Source organism: Cyprinus carpio, chromosome B22 (genome assembly GCF_018340385.1).
Source record: "Cyprinus carpio isolate SPL01 chromosome B22, ASM1834038v1, whole genome shotgun sequence".
Classification (NCBI taxonomy): Eukaryota; Metazoa; Chordata; class Actinopteri; order Cypriniformes; family Cyprinidae; genus Cyprinus; species Cyprinus carpio.
The window spans coordinates 29,984,394-29,999,923 of record NC_056618.1 but is presented as its reverse complement, the minus strand read 5'-3'; the positions used below and the strand labels follow the sequence as shown (position 1 = coordinate 29,999,923).

Genomic DNA, 15,530 nt, shown 5'->3' with positions numbered 1-15,530 from the left:
ATCATGAATATCTAGTTCTGCTACTGACACAAATCCTTCACTCAATGTGTAAATGTCCACCTCGGTATACTGAAATATGATTTATCAAGCATGTTGCAGTTAAGAGACTGACAATGAAGCTGCGAAACTCTGAAATATATTATTCTGGAAATCAATAACTCATTATAATCAGACTTGCACATAATGTATCAGTGTTTGTGTTGAGTCTTCAGGTTGTTCAAGACTCATTAGAAGCTGCTGTATGTCTGTATCTTCAGGGCGTTGTACGTTTTTCTTACTTCTATCAGCAAAAACCTTTAATAGCCCTAATAATCCTAAGAAGAAACAAATCTTAACACATTAAGAACAACTTAACCAGTGTACCAAAAAAAAATTATTATGTTTATATTTTACAGATGCTACGGTCATGCTACTGTACATAGTAATATGTCATAATCCAACTCACCAAACATCCCAACGACCAGAACAACACAGATCAGACCAAACACCAGAGAAACAGTCTGAATGGAGACAAAATCTTTAACACAAAATGACAATTAGTAAACATTAAATGAAATCAGAAATTGGTAAATAAAATCTATGACGATCAATGAATCTAATGAAATACTGAAAAAAAATACATAAATACATCTGTGGGTTGAAATGGGTTCAGAAATATTTTGATATTTGAATAGAAATAAAAAACAAAAGCAAAAAAACACTAAAGAATTTTTTTTTTAATCATCAAAAACCAGGCAGCTGAAAGAAGATCAGCTCAGTGTATAACACTAATATCATCTCTGATGTACCTGCACACGGCTGACAGAGTTGACTGATGTCCAGATGTTTGGTCTGGTTGCTGATGTTGTTGTTCAGCACACAGCTGTAGGTGTTTTTATCCTGATGTTCCACCTCCAGAGGTAAAGAGAGACTGATGCTGAGATCAGACACACTGATGCTGGAGATGAAACTGTTTCCTTTGAACCAGGAGAGAGTCACATGACTCACATTCAGCACTGAACACAGCAGTGAACATTTAGACACTGATGAAGATGAAGATGATGAAGAGCATTGTGAAGAGTCTCTGATGATGACAGGAACAGGAAGAAGAGCTGGAAAATATCAGAGCATGAAGAGAAATCAAATTCAAAGTTTTTTTTAGATTTCAGAGTCAATATGCAGAGGGGACATAACTAATTAATCACTTTTATACTTGTATTTCATTCACTTCAATATACATTGATCATTTGTATAAAGATTTATGGTCAAAATAGATCTGGAGAGAAAAAAATTCTGCTGCTGTACTCACCATAGACAGTAACATTGAATGTTTTGACTACTACAGGATCTGTGGTGATGTCTACTTTGTAAAGTCCAGAGTCTGTGGTTCTGATGTTTGTGAAGGTGAGCGATCCAGTCTGACTGTCCATCGTCACTCTGTCTCTGAATCTCTCATCAGAAACATCACTGATATTTGCCTCTCTATTGATTTCAGCAATGACAATATCTGGGTTTTGAGCTCCAAACATCCACTGTATCACTGCATCATTTCTCTGTGTGTCAGTATCAGTGTGTAGAGTGACTGAATCTCCCTCCATCACTGACAAACTCTTCATTACACCTGCTTCAACACCAAACACTCCTGAAACACAATCATACATCAACTCTTAATTCTGAACACTTTTTTCAAACTAAATGCAAGAATAGCATTTTGGGGACTGTTGAAGAAAACACAGAAAGACAAAAATAAACTGAAATACACTTTTACAAATTATTAAAGTGATCAAGTTTCGCATAAGAAATGTATCCGCACGTTAATACGTAGCTCCTGGGAGTTTACATGACGTTATTTCATTTGTATTGCAAGAAGTAAGAAAAACTTACCATTAAAATGCCACAACCATAAACGCAGCAAAACTAAAATGAGAATCATATTCTTCAGCAGTTAAAGGTGTCAGAAACTTCTGTTACAATCACCAGACATCGATTGAGGTTCCTAGACAGGACTAGGACTGCACATCCTATCATGTGAACGCACACAGGCGTGTTATCGTTCTTTTTTTTTATGCGCCCTGTTTTTTATCACTAACAGAAAACAAACTTTAAATTATTATGTTTAAACATCTTCACATTTTCAATATTCAGTACACTATTGTTTTGTTAGGAACATGTTAGCTTTACTACAGAACCCTACATTTTGTGTTTAATTTAATGTGGGAATCATTTGTGCTTTATCTTTTTTTAATTTTTACTTTAGGCCTACCTCTACATTTTCTGTACACAAATAATTAATGAATAATTGAATAATTTCCATACATAAATACTCTACCAAATTATTCCAGCAAATTATTTTGAATTCTGCATCTATGAAATAACCTCATGGTGTAGCCTTGCACAGCTGTAGTGGCTGTTACCTGTCCTTTGGAAATCTCCAACAGAACCATTCCAAGGGGATCAGCTCCTCCAATCTTGCTTCATATTGTGCATCACTTTGATTTTATTTGAATATTGTTTTTGTTTTTTTAAACATCAGTGTTGATAGATGCATGTCTTTACATGACTGTGAAGTTGTTTTGTTTACAGTAGAATTGATGTCAGACTGCAGAGTTCATATCAGCAGGTGGACAAGATATACTAAACTACACATCCATTAACAAACACATTCACGTGTTTCATTTGTTCATCCAACTGAATAAACCACATTCATGTAGTTAAACTTGTGCTACACTGACCCCAAAAAAATAGCTCAGACCACAACAGGTTTCTGTCTGACTCACAAACTAAGCTGGTCAGAGAACCCTCATATTTATGATAAAAAAAGAAGAAAACTTGCAAGATATGAACAACTGTATTTACAATATCTTCCTTATAACCTTGGTGTCTGAATTTATTAATAAAAAGGTATTCTAAAACTTTTTTTTTTTTTCAAAATTCATCAGTTTCATCAATTTTATATGAATTGTTCACCAAGAAGAAGAAGAAGAAAACAAAAAAGATTCATGTCTTTTCTCTTCTGGATTTTTGTCATGAACAAAAACTGCAACAGTAGCCACACCAGGCAAAAACTAAGGAAAATATCTAAACAGACTGTGGGTCTTCTCAATTTATATTTGTGCATACTCGTTTCCTTTTTACACTTCCTTTAGTTGCATCTCAGCTCCACCCTTTCAGGATGCTAGAAATGCAAGGAAAGAAAATCGAAAGTAATCCCTATTTGTATAGTAAAATATTCTTTATGACTGGAGCAAGAAATAAGAAATTATGTATAAGAAATACATATAGGAAAAAATATGAAAAAAAATCATAATAAATATTAATAAAATGAGATGACTAGTTGAAATATGTAACCTATGTGATTAATTAAAAAAGGTAAAACATAAATTAACATTATAGAGTGCAGCAGCCATGATGTCAAAATATAATATAGTTTTATAATAGGGTTCAATTTATATGTAAAACAAGGCCTGTGGTAAAATATAAATTGACAATACTTGGAAGTTTTATTCTGCAATGTAAATTACACACACCCATACTGAAAATGCAATTTTTGTATTTGTCATGCTTATTATTATTATTATTATTATTTAAATATATGCTTGTATACATAAGAATGTTGTGTTAACGTTGTGTCTGTTGCTCCAGTTTATTGTAGTCTGAATGTGACTGGTTTTGTCAGGGTTGTATGTGTGCGAGATGTCAAATAAAATCAGCCCACAGTGTGGTTACGTCTATCACTTGCCTTCTGTTTGAATGTGACCACAGACTTAATTCCCCGTTTACTATATATTTTTTGATGAACCTTTAAAAAGTTAACATACTGATCTCAGCACTTTTCAATGTGTATGGTTTACCTTTTTTTTTTTACCTTGATAATTGGTTATCTCTGAACTTTTCATATTCTTTATCGGGTCTGAATATTCACATTAAATTGCATCAAACTGAGTTGACAAAAATACACTTTGTACTTTATAAGAACTGTTCATCAAGAAATAAAAAATACTTTGTTTATCTTTTAGAGTATATAAAATTTTCCATGTTTGATGATATAAGTTTTATTCTGGCTCTGATGTCTTGAACTAAAGCAGCAACAGTAGCCACACCCACCGGAGCACACGTGACCAATCAGATCACAGCTTTAGTAACACCACAACACCAAACACAAACTGAAGAAAAGCCTGAGCCCTGAAACAAACTATAATTCGGCAACTGGTTTTAATTTTATTGTGAGTGTACATTTTCCTCAAATAATACCACCTCGAAAAATAGACATCACTTGAAAAATGCAATACACAACAGCAAAAAAAGGGTTTTGTCTAAACTTGCAGTATTGTGTATTCTGATTAACCTTAAAGCACTTAAAAGTGACTAACCTACTGATCTCAGAACTTTTAAACAGGTAAGTATTTTATTTATTTATTTGCATTTGTTTTGAACCTTGACATTTTAAAAACTCTAAACCCTCTGACCTAAATCACCAAACAATGTTTGTGTCAAAACTGGTTTGTTCAACACATCCAGGAGCATTATATCTATTAAATACCACGTTAACATTATATAAATATAAAATTATATTTTCTGAAGGAAATGCCAGTGCTTGTAGGAAATAAATGTGCAGTGAAGAGTTTTATGTTTCCGGTAAGTGTGTAAATTGAACACTGCGAGAAACATGTTTTCTGTCTGAGAGCCACAAGAATCAATTTGATGTCAGCAGTTTGATGTAATCTGCACACTTTTTAAAACTGAATGAAATAAAAATGTTACCACATTTTGTTTAGTATTATTTAATGTATGTGCATATGCATAAATCTTAAAATCAAGAATAAATGAAAATCACAAATAATTGTTTTGTTTATTTTTTTTTATTAAAAAGAGAACACAGAAATACCAACTAATAAACATTTTTGGAAGTCCAACATTGTAGTTAAGCATAATATGAAGCAATTCAAGATATTATGCATGCTAAATCTAAGAAATACAGAAAAATATCAAATCCAGTCACTATGAACATCTTACATCATGAATATCTAGTTCTGCTACTGACACAAATCCTTCACCCAATGTGTAAATCTCCACCTCGGTATACTGAAATATGATTTATCAAACATATTGCAGTTAAGAGACTGACAATGAGCTGCAAAACTCTGAAATATATTATTTGGAAATCCATAACTCATATTAATTACACTTGCACATAATGTATCAGTGTTTGTGTTGAGTCTTCAGGTTGTTCAAGACTCATTAGAAGCTGCTGTATGTCTGTATCTTAAAAACATTCCTAACAATCCTAACAAGAAACAAATCTTAACATTAATAGCCCTAAGAATGCTAAGAAAAAAAAAAAATATCTTAAAAACATTAAGACCAACTTAACCAATGTACCAAAAAAATAAATTATGTTCTTATTTTACAGACACTACGGTCATACTACTGTACATTTAATTGTAATAAGTCAGAAGTTAACTCACCAAACATCCCAACGACCAGAACAACACAGATCAGACCAAACACCAGAGAAACAGTCTGAATGGAGACAAAACCTATAATACAAAATTACAATTAGTAAATATTAAATGAAATCATAAACTGGTAAATAAAATCTAAAACACTGAACAAAAAATACATAATACATAAACACATCTGTGGGTTATATATATATATATATATACCTGCACATGGTGCACCGTATATACTCAGTGTAATAAATACATATAAATATAACTTCACATGGTGCACACGGCTGACAGAGATCAGCTCAGTGTATAACACTAATATCATCTCTGATGTACCTGCACACGGCTGACAGAGTTGACTGATGTCCAGATGTTTGGTCTGGTTGCTGATGTTGTTGTTCAGCACACAGCTGTAGGTGTTTTTATCCTGATGTTCCACCTCCAGAGATAACGAGAGACTGATACTCAGATCAGACACACTGATGCTGGAGATTAAACTGTTTCCTTTGAACCAGGAGAGAGTCACATGACTCACATTCAGCACTGAACACAGCAGTGAACATTTAGACACTGATGAACTTTCAGATGATGAAGAGCATTGTGAAGAGTTACTGATGATGACAGGAACAGAAAGATGATCTGGAAAACATCAAAACTTTGTTGAGATCTCTAGGTCAGCTCAGGGGACAGTACTATTATGGTCAAAATAGATCTGAAGAGAAAAGACCAAATTCTGCTGCTGTACTCACCATAGACAGTAACATTGAACGTTTTCTCTGCTTCTGAATTTGTGGTGAGCTCTACTTTATAAAGTCCAGAGTCTGTGGTTCTGATGTTTGTGATGGTGAGAGATCCAGTCTGACTGTCCATCTTCACTCTGTCTCTGAATCTCTCATCAGTAACATCATTGATCTGTGCATCTCTATTGATTTCAGCAATGACAATATCTGGGTTTTGAGCTCCAAACATCCACTGTATCACTGCATCATTTCTCTGTGTGTCAGTATCAGTGTGTAGAGTGACAGAATCTCCCTCCATCACTGACAAACTGTTCATTACACCTGCTTCAACACCAAACACTCCTGAAACAGAACCACACATAAACATTACCCTTTTACTTTCTTTATTCCACTTTTTACCTAACTAAACAATGAAAAGTGAGTAGCATTTCAGACTGATTTGACATAGATGAGAAAAACTGAAACACTCTTCTATTATTAAAAAAAAAAAAACTGGTGGTTGACATGTAATTCCTGCAAATTTACGTAACACTTTTTTTCTCTATGTTACAAGAACTGAATGAATAAAAATATTTAAATACATACCATTGAAATGCCACAACCATAAATGAAGCAAAACTAAAGCGAGAACCATATTCTTCAGCAGTTTTTCTTATGATACAATCACCTCAATAATTGCTACTAGAAAGGAGTGTATATCCAATCACGTGAACCCGCACAGGCACATGGTTGTGGTTATTTTTTTTTATTTTTTTTTTATGTACACAGCCCTGTTATTATATCAGTAACAGAAAACAAATACATTCTTCAGTGTTTATATTTACATATCTTACTGAGTGTAATATTTCTTAAGAGTTGATGCGAGCGCTTTGGTTTGTTGGCGAAAGCTGGTGTTTTAGCCTATGGGGAAAAATATATATACTGTTTTTAATTCTGTATTATTTTTAAATGTGAATCACCATAAATTTCATTTTCTGTACATTATTTAGCATGCACTGATTCTATCAAATGTTACACCCAGGTGTAACCCGGTTGTCCCTCAGTTAACAGCACATAATGGCTTTTGACTTTCTCCTTGCAGCTTTAGCCAAGTGGACTATAATTGTTGATATTTTGACTTGAAATACAGTTTATGATGAAAAGGTCACCACATATAGCTTTGCACAAAATTTGAGCAAAATGGATGTGAGACTGTGAGGTTCATACGGATGGACAAGATATACTTTACTCACAAATTAACCAACCACACATGCATTAATAGACACACTATTAGGAACAAGTACCATTTATTCACCCAACTGAGAAGAAAAAAAATGTTGACCTCTGTGCTATACACTGACCCAAATAAAGCTCAGACCACAACAGGTTTCTGTTTGACTCACAAACTAAGATTAATTTTTTTCATCATCTTGTGTGTGTGTGTGTGTGTGTTGTATTTTAAGGTGGTTACACTGGAAATGTGACACACCAGGAAGTGGTTTCATCATCTTTTTGCTTCCACTTAGCTGGTTTGTGGCTCATTTATAAACCACTTTAATACTCATAATTTTTATTATGTTTTTATTATTTACTATTGTTTCCTTGTAACAGAGTCAGAGTACTACATTCATATAACAAAATAAACCCTGCTTATTAACAGTTATAATAAACTAGAGATACTCAGTATGATAAAAAAAAAATTAAAAAATAAATAAATATTGCATATTTATGTTGAATGTTTCTTATAGACTCACCTCCAGTGATTAGAGTCTACTGACCTCTAGTGTTGATGCAGAGGTTTTTATTTCATTTACTGCTTCACTGGGATTATATTATTATTTGTCTGCTCATCCTGTCTCTGCCAAGTAGAGGCGCTGTTGTGTCTTCTTCACCAAAGAGAAAGACGTACTGAAGCCATAATAGATCACTAGAGACAAGTATGGCATGCCCAGGAAAAATAACTGTATGTTATTTTAAATGTTTTTCTTTCTTTCTTTCTTTCTTTCTTTCTTTATACAAAGTTAACTATGGATGAGTGTTACATTAAATAGAGCACAGAGCTGTCAAAATCAGAGCCAGAGTCTGTTCAGCATGCATTTGTTTTTCCAATAAAACTGCTTAAACACACAAGTTTTATTCATACAGTCTTTGTATTTAATGGAGAAAACATAATGGAAATTTAACAAAAGTCATTGTCAAAAAGAATGAGAAATCTGATCCAACGCTTGCATTTTTAGACATTACTGGCTGATTTATGAGACTTGTTGCTGAATTCCAGCTATAGCAGCAGTGTGGCTTGAAAACTTAACCTACATGTTCAGAACAACTATTATTCTCAGTTGACAAATATTGCTAGTATTACTCTGCTTATCTCAGATCTAGACGTGTGTGGCTGTCCCCACCTCCATATGTTCCTTTCTGCAAATTATCACACCTTTTTTAAGCATTCTTCAGAAGTGTGATGATATAAGGGGATTTCATGACACTTACATTTTATAAGTTTTTAATTAGCACTTTAAGGTAATAACATTAGCAGTCACTGAAAGGCTTTCATTTGCAATAAAATCTATAATGCGTACTATATCATAGCATATCAAACACTTGTGGGGGGGGGGGGGTCTGATACACAAATGTTAGCATCACAAAATATCACATGTCAATCACGTCAAACAAGTCATGTTTGCTCCATCCACTTTTTTACCAATCACATGAACTTCATAAGTGACTGACTGAAGATATTCCATAACATAAATGTAAAGATTTACATTTATAGTATTACACAAAGAGAAAAACTCTTGACTGGGTCAAAGTGCAGGCCACCAGTATAGATGCAATACTTTTTCTGAAGCAAACCAAACCACAGTGCACATCCATCATCTAAATGTGTGCTTGGACAACCGCAAGAGTTTCAGTTTGTTCTTAGACGTGGTGAAATAAGTATGAGTTCAGCTGTACGCTTCTTTTCATGGTTTTGGCAGCTGCAAAGCAACATAAGTGCTGTTGACTGGAGCAGGATGAATATTTGTATACAACAGAGAAGAGTCCTCCTCAGCATGCTGAAAGAACAAAGAGGAAATGAGATAAAAAAGATAGATAGATAGATAGATAGATAGATAGAGATAATGTACCTGTGATTGGTTTGGATCTACATGCTGTTGAATAAATTGTGTCGGCTGTAGGTCAGTGTTATGAAGTTGTTGTGAAAGTTCTGCAGGCCTTTTATTTCTACAAACACAAACCTTCAATTGTCCTGAGAATTGAATAAAGTAATAAATGTTTATGCAATTACAACACTTACAGCATTATGTCGATATATTTGTAGATGGATCCCCTGTATTTTTTGGGGAACACATAATATATCGGTATCATATCGGTTATCCATATCGGATATCTACTCGATCTAATGAGAAAACGTAACTATTTCACAGGGAGGATTTTGTATGAATTTGTATCATGTGATTCATATAGAAAGGAATTTAATACAAAAAAGAAAAGATTTAAAAAAAAAAAAGTAAGCATAAAGGTAATCTAAATCTAACCATCAGTGGGACATAAACTAATTGTATGTATATAAACATATAAATGGGATTGTACAAATTCATACAATTTAGCCACCAGCTTGTGAAAATTTTAAATAGTTACAAATTGCCTTAAGAATGTATTGGGTTATTGGCTGATATAATAGATTTTTTAGTTTATTATAATCGGCTGATATTTTATGTTTGATGCTAATAAATTGAGCATTTCTTTATTTTGACATTTAGATTGCCTTCACCATCATCTAACATTCTTTTAAAGTTTTTAATTTTTTAAAACAAATGTAATTAAATGTAATCTTCAGAAAATGTCAAAATGTCAATATATATATATATATATATATAGCAATGCGATATGGCTGTATTATAATAGTAATGCGATATGGCTGTATATCAGCACAGCTGTATATATATATAGCAATGCGATATGGCTGTATATCAGCACAGCTGTGATTCAGCCGTAGGCCGTAGTTAATTACAGCATGCTGATATACAGCCATATCTCATGGCTACTCGTATGATATTGCGTTTATACAACAGTTTGACGGCACAAGTGTGTAATTACATAAGAAACAACAACGGAGTGTCTTTACAAACTCTCTTTTGTGTGAACTACTTCCTTCTGCCATGGATTCAAATCAAAGTTTGACAGTTTAACAGCTGAGCCCAAGCCTCTGTTACTAATTCCAAAACCTCACTTTAGTAACGAAGGAATATTGAGTTGCTTCATTCACTAATGAAAACTCACCTATGACAACAATGACTAAAACTGCATTTATCAGACCAGATATGAGGGTAAGAGTCTGCCATGACGTCTGATTCTGCTCAGTGTACTTTACCAATGCTGGTGTATAATTCTGACACTCAGTTGGTGGAGTTGGTTCTGTAAGGAAGGAATAAAATCACAATCGGTTAACAATCTCTAAATAATCACTGTACTGAATGGCTTAACCCATTTAATCCCATTTTTTTTCCCAGACATGAAGATATCCAAATGATGTGTCATTAGTAAGCCTTTGAAATAATCAAAATTATTTTTTTTATTTTTTTGGAAAAGTGTGTGAAAAAATGTGTTTTATGTTTGGTCACAAATGTGACCGGTGGGATAATGTTTGTACTGAAATAACATTTCTGCAGTCACAAAAATGGTTAGATATCTGAGCTCAGCTATTTTAAACTGTTTGATCACATTCTAGGGTTACTATTAAGCGTAAAACATTGATAGGAACACTTAGTTAAAAAATAAAAAAAATCCAACCATCAACACATTTCAAAATTTGTACTTTTTTGTAAAATATAACATCAAATTTTTATATTAATGCTACGAGTATTACAACATCATCATTGTACATTTTTTGTAACATTTGAATTTTTTATTTAGTGCAATATTTTGTCATTGCAACATTTTATTGTCATTTTCACTAGCAACTGCAATCTGATTTATATTGTATGCCTAAGTTTACTGTTATCCTACCATTCACTATTGCGACCATCAACATGTTTACTCATTCTATGACCACATTCAACAAAACTAAATATATGTGAATGCATATATTATTACTAGACACCCTAAAGATCATGTGTACCAAAAATCTTTGTAAAAAATTTATACTAACACAATTTACAAGCCTTTAGTTTTGGAGCTTTGATGCAGCCATCATCTTCTCAAGGTGCAAAGAGGAAATAGGCAGCTCTGGTCATGTGACAATTTGCACTAATCATGTGAAACTGCACAAATTTAAATAAGACCCTTTATTTTTTCAATATTTGCAGGAAGTGCACTATAACATCAGTCAGTAAGGTTTTTAGAGCTTTATAAATGAAAACATTTTTTACGGTCACCAGTGTTGGGGGTAATGCATTACAAGTAACGCGAGTTACGTAATCAGATTACTTTTTTCACGTAACTAGTAAAGTAACGCATTACTTTTAATCTACAAGAAAATATCTGAGTTACTTTTTCAAAAAAGTAATGGCTGGTACTTTGTTTTCCCATTTATTGACTGACAAGTCTCCTGTCCCCATATTGGGAGAAATCGAAAGTACAGAGGTGTTGTGAGCGCTGTGTGAACATGATGTAGTTCTAGACTAAATGTGAAAGTGCATTAATTCATCCTACTTGCAAAAAAACAGATTCACCAAATGAATTAAAACCGTGAAATGCAAACTCAGAATATGACGCAAACCTGCAATAATTAAATATGTTAACTAACACAAATTTATCTAATCTAATCGTTTTGTAATGTTGTAATCTAATTTTATTAACTAATGTCTTTGCTGCTGACCTTTGATGATCCAGTTCAACCATACTAATAAGCAAAAATGACTTTAGATAAACTAACAATTGTGCTTTATTTTGTTTTATTTTTTTATTTAGTTTTTTTATTATTGCTGAAGAGTGTTGAATCGTACAGATGTGAATTTGCTTTTCCTTCAGCCTGAAAGTAACTAAAAATTAAAATAACGATGTGAAAGGGCTTTAAGATTTGCTATAAATAGAACTTCTTATATTAAAAACAATCAACACATTCAAAAATAAAAAAAAAAAAACAAAACTAACAAAACTCCAAAAAACCAAAAAACTTAATTATTTAATTTATCAACAAAAAACTCAATATTGTAATGCATTACTTGTAAAAGTAACTTTCCCCAACACTGACGGTCACTATTTTGACAGTTGGGATTATTAGCAATAGTGCACTTACCAATGATGTACAGTCTGGTGCCATAGCTGAACTGTGGACTTTTAGAGTCTGTGCTCATGCAGAAATAAACTCCTAACTCATCCGTAGTGACATTATTAATGACCAGATGTTTAGAGGTCACTGAATATTTTTGTCTGTAATGTTCATTGTAATAAAAAGGAGTTGGGCTTGAGAAAGAGCGTAATATAACTGAAGAATATGGAAGTTTCAGTAAAAACCAATAAACCTCATTTTCAAAATCACAGTTTATCGTCACATTTTGCCCCAAATTTATTAGCTGATCTGTTAAAGTCTCTGCTGCTTGACACCATATAAGTAGACCTACAAGAAAAAGAAAAGAAAAGAAAAAACCCCAAAGACTCAGATTCATTCTAAACAAGAAAAATAAGTAAATAAATAATAAAAATAATAATAATAAAACATTTTGAAATCAATACATTGGTCTAAATATATATATATATATATATATATTTCTATGCAACATTAAAATTATCAAGAGAAATCTAGTGTGTCTAAACTTTTGACTGAAATAAAGTTCAGAAAGCAGATAAAAAGCTGTAATACTCACAGAGATGAAGCTGCAAAATCCTCATGTTGTAGCTGCAAATAAAACACTTGATATGAAACCTGGGTTCCTCCCAGACAGCACTGAACGCTAGTACACAGCGAAGAGAGAAAAAGTTTAACCACGCCTAGCACAGGAAGTATGCTCTGATCAGTTTTTTTTTCTTTTCTTTCACCTATCGTCTACACAGTGTTCCTCAAATCTTACCCTGGGGAGCCAATGCACTGCAGTGTTTAGCTCCAACCCTGATCAAAGTCACCTACCCTTGATTTTCTAATGATCCTGAAGACATTGATTAGCATGCTCAGGTGTGTTTGATTAGGGAGATATTACATCATATAAATCTAAAGGGTTAGATATTAAAACAAAAAGTAAAGATGAAACACAGTAACTGAGTGGAGATATTACATCATATAAATCTAAAGGGTTAGATATGAAAATAAACATGGGGAGTGAGGGGGAAAAAACCTGAATTGAGACAATCAAGACTTAATAAAATGTTGCAATTAATTTCTGACCATCCGGTCCCTGATGGCACACATACATCGCAGAGACTGTTTAATGCACTGTTTTTTTGTGTGTGCAAATTGATTATATATATATATATATGTATGTGTGTGTGTGTGTATGTATGTACTATTAATTAATTAATTACATTAGGTAGATTATACCTCCATTAATACATTTGCAATGATTCTGTAAAACTAAATTCTGTTACACCGTTCTGACCAGCAGGCGTCAACAACGTAAGAAGTTTTGAGCACTTTGATTCAGTGAATCATTTGGTTTAATTGATTCAAAGCTTCAAAAGATTTATTTCTCACGTCATGTTTCAAAATAACTCGTACGTCACAGTTTATGCAGGCAGGCTGGCAGCCGTCTGGTGCCATCCCACTAAAATACTAGAACTCTCCGGCTGCATACTAACACTTGCACTCTCAGGCTTGCATTCTCCGACTTGCACTCTCAGACACTTTCGCTTCCGCTAGTGACATCACTTGCAGTCTTTTTTATTTTGTTTTATTAATTGATTACTTTTTGTTTGAATCTCTCAACATTTTACAACAGCAGCCAGGTGGTGAAGACAAGAAAAAATAAACTAAATTATGAAGTCGCAAATGAACTTGCAATCTCCGCTACCTGTGACGTCACCATAGACATGGTATTCATATACATATTATTAAAACTAATATAATAACAAAAAATACAGTACCATAAAATAAATAAGAAAAGACCCACAAATCCGCGGCCACAGAACAGCAGAATATGAACGCAACGCACAAAGTCTCTGGTAAGCGTTTTCCTTCCGTAGAAAAACATAAACATTTAATATGGCTTAATGTATTAAAGGAAAACGCTATCGTTTAGCCATATTAAGTGTTTATGGTTTCTACGAGAGGAAAACGCTTAATGAGAGACTTTGCGCATTGCATTCATATTCTGCTGTTCTGTGGCCACAGATTTGTGGGTCTTGTCTTTTTCTTCTACAGATGACTTGCAGGACCCTGTGGTACTAAATTAATTTTAATCGTTTAATCACCACCACAGCGTCTTGTCTCCACTGGCAACACGTACGATTTGTATGGCAAGCCAAAGTATTCATAAACGCCTGCTCGGGTGTCTGATTGCACGCTGACATGTCAAAAGCATGCAATTTAACAGCAAAACGCACGTCCTTGATGCGTGATTTGCCATAAAAACGTGCGTTCTTAGCGTGGGCTTTGGGGTCACCGAAAACACTCGTTTTTGACGTGTGTTTATCACAATAGAAATGGGCATCCAATACGTGCATTTTGAGTCGGACAAAACGCATTGAACGTGTAAACGGGTAAACCAAACTGGCGGTGCAAACGTCTTTTGAAGTATCCAAACAGGCGAAAGGAACGTGCTCTCTCGTAGTGTTTTCAAAATGGCACGTCAAAAGCATGTGCTCACTTCATAGGGCAGGAGTCTGTAATGCTTTGTCTGCTGTATATGGGGTATTACGGTAAGGCATTGTTGCCGCATACATATTTTTTTCCACTCGGTCATAATGAGGGATAAAAAAACGTCCAAACAAAACATCTAAAATACATCAGACTCGTCACTGTGACGAGTGGAGCAGGTGTCGCTCATTTCCCAATCACTCCACAAGAAACGCCCCGATACATACACTCTCAGAGATAAATCAATTGTTACAGCTTCATTAAAGAAATGGCCTGATACACTCTCTATTATAGATCAGTGGTGTGGTACAGTTTACATGATGTAAGTTGTCGTTCATTTTAGCTGCTATCTAACGTTACCTCTGTAGCACCATGTAGCACCTAGATGACCACCATGGCCACGACATAACTTGTGGGCATGTGATATTATGTCGTGGCCACAAGATAATTTTGTCGAGGTCACACATCCATAATACATAGCCAAAAAAAACCATATCTAGTGACCACGACTTCTTATGTTGAGGGAATGACATATTTTTCTTGTGGCCACGAATGTAAACAAACCTGCGTGACCATAGCAACACGGGATTGTCAGGGGGTGCTGCCAGAAATTGCATAGTTAAAATGTCTAAAGATGAGTACAAAGCCTAC

At 33.9% G+C, this 15,530-nt stretch overlaps 1 protein-coding gene and 1 long non-coding RNA gene across 2 annotated transcripts; both read right to left on the bottom strand.

The window, feature by feature from the left end:
• Positions 1-212: 212 nt before the first annotated feature.
• LOC109093579 lies at positions 213-1,293 on the bottom strand. Its single transcript, XR_006157982.1, has 3 exons — positions 789-1,293; positions 446-517; positions 213-314 (listed from the first exon to the last, which is right to left on the bottom strand). It is a non-coding gene; the product is annotated as an uncharacterized LOC109093579 (long non-coding RNA).
• Positions 1,294-8,222: 6,929 nt separating this feature from the next.
• Positions 8,223-13,186, bottom strand: LOC122141766. Its single transcript, XM_042749878.1, has 5 exons — positions 12,958-13,186; positions 12,390-12,710; positions 10,433-10,567; positions 9,277-9,398; positions 8,223-9,204 (listed from the first exon to the last, which is right to left on the bottom strand). Exons 1-5 carry the CDS (start codon positions 12,980-12,982, stop codon positions 9,112-9,114), a joined length of 696 nt encoding a protein of 231 aa, XP_042605812.1. The 5' UTR covers positions 12,983-13,186; the 3' UTR covers positions 8,223-9,111.
• Positions 13,187-15,530: the final 2,344 nt, after the last annotated feature.

What these genes read in the sequence shown, in the direction of transcription:
- LOC122141766 (XM_042749878.1), bottom strand. Translation starts at nt 12,982, where the DNA reads ATGAGGATTTTGCAGCTTCATCTCT. An exon ending in GATTTTGCAGCTTCATCTCT is followed by an intron (nt 12,711 to 12,957) that starts GTGAGTATTACA and finishes TTTTTCTTGTAG; the next exon opens with GTCTACTTATATGGTGTCAA. An exon ending in TTTAGTCATTGTTGTCATAG is followed by an intron (nt 9,399 to 10,432) that starts GTGAGTTTTCAT and finishes TTCAATTCTCAG; the next exon opens with GACAATTGAAGGTTTGTGTT.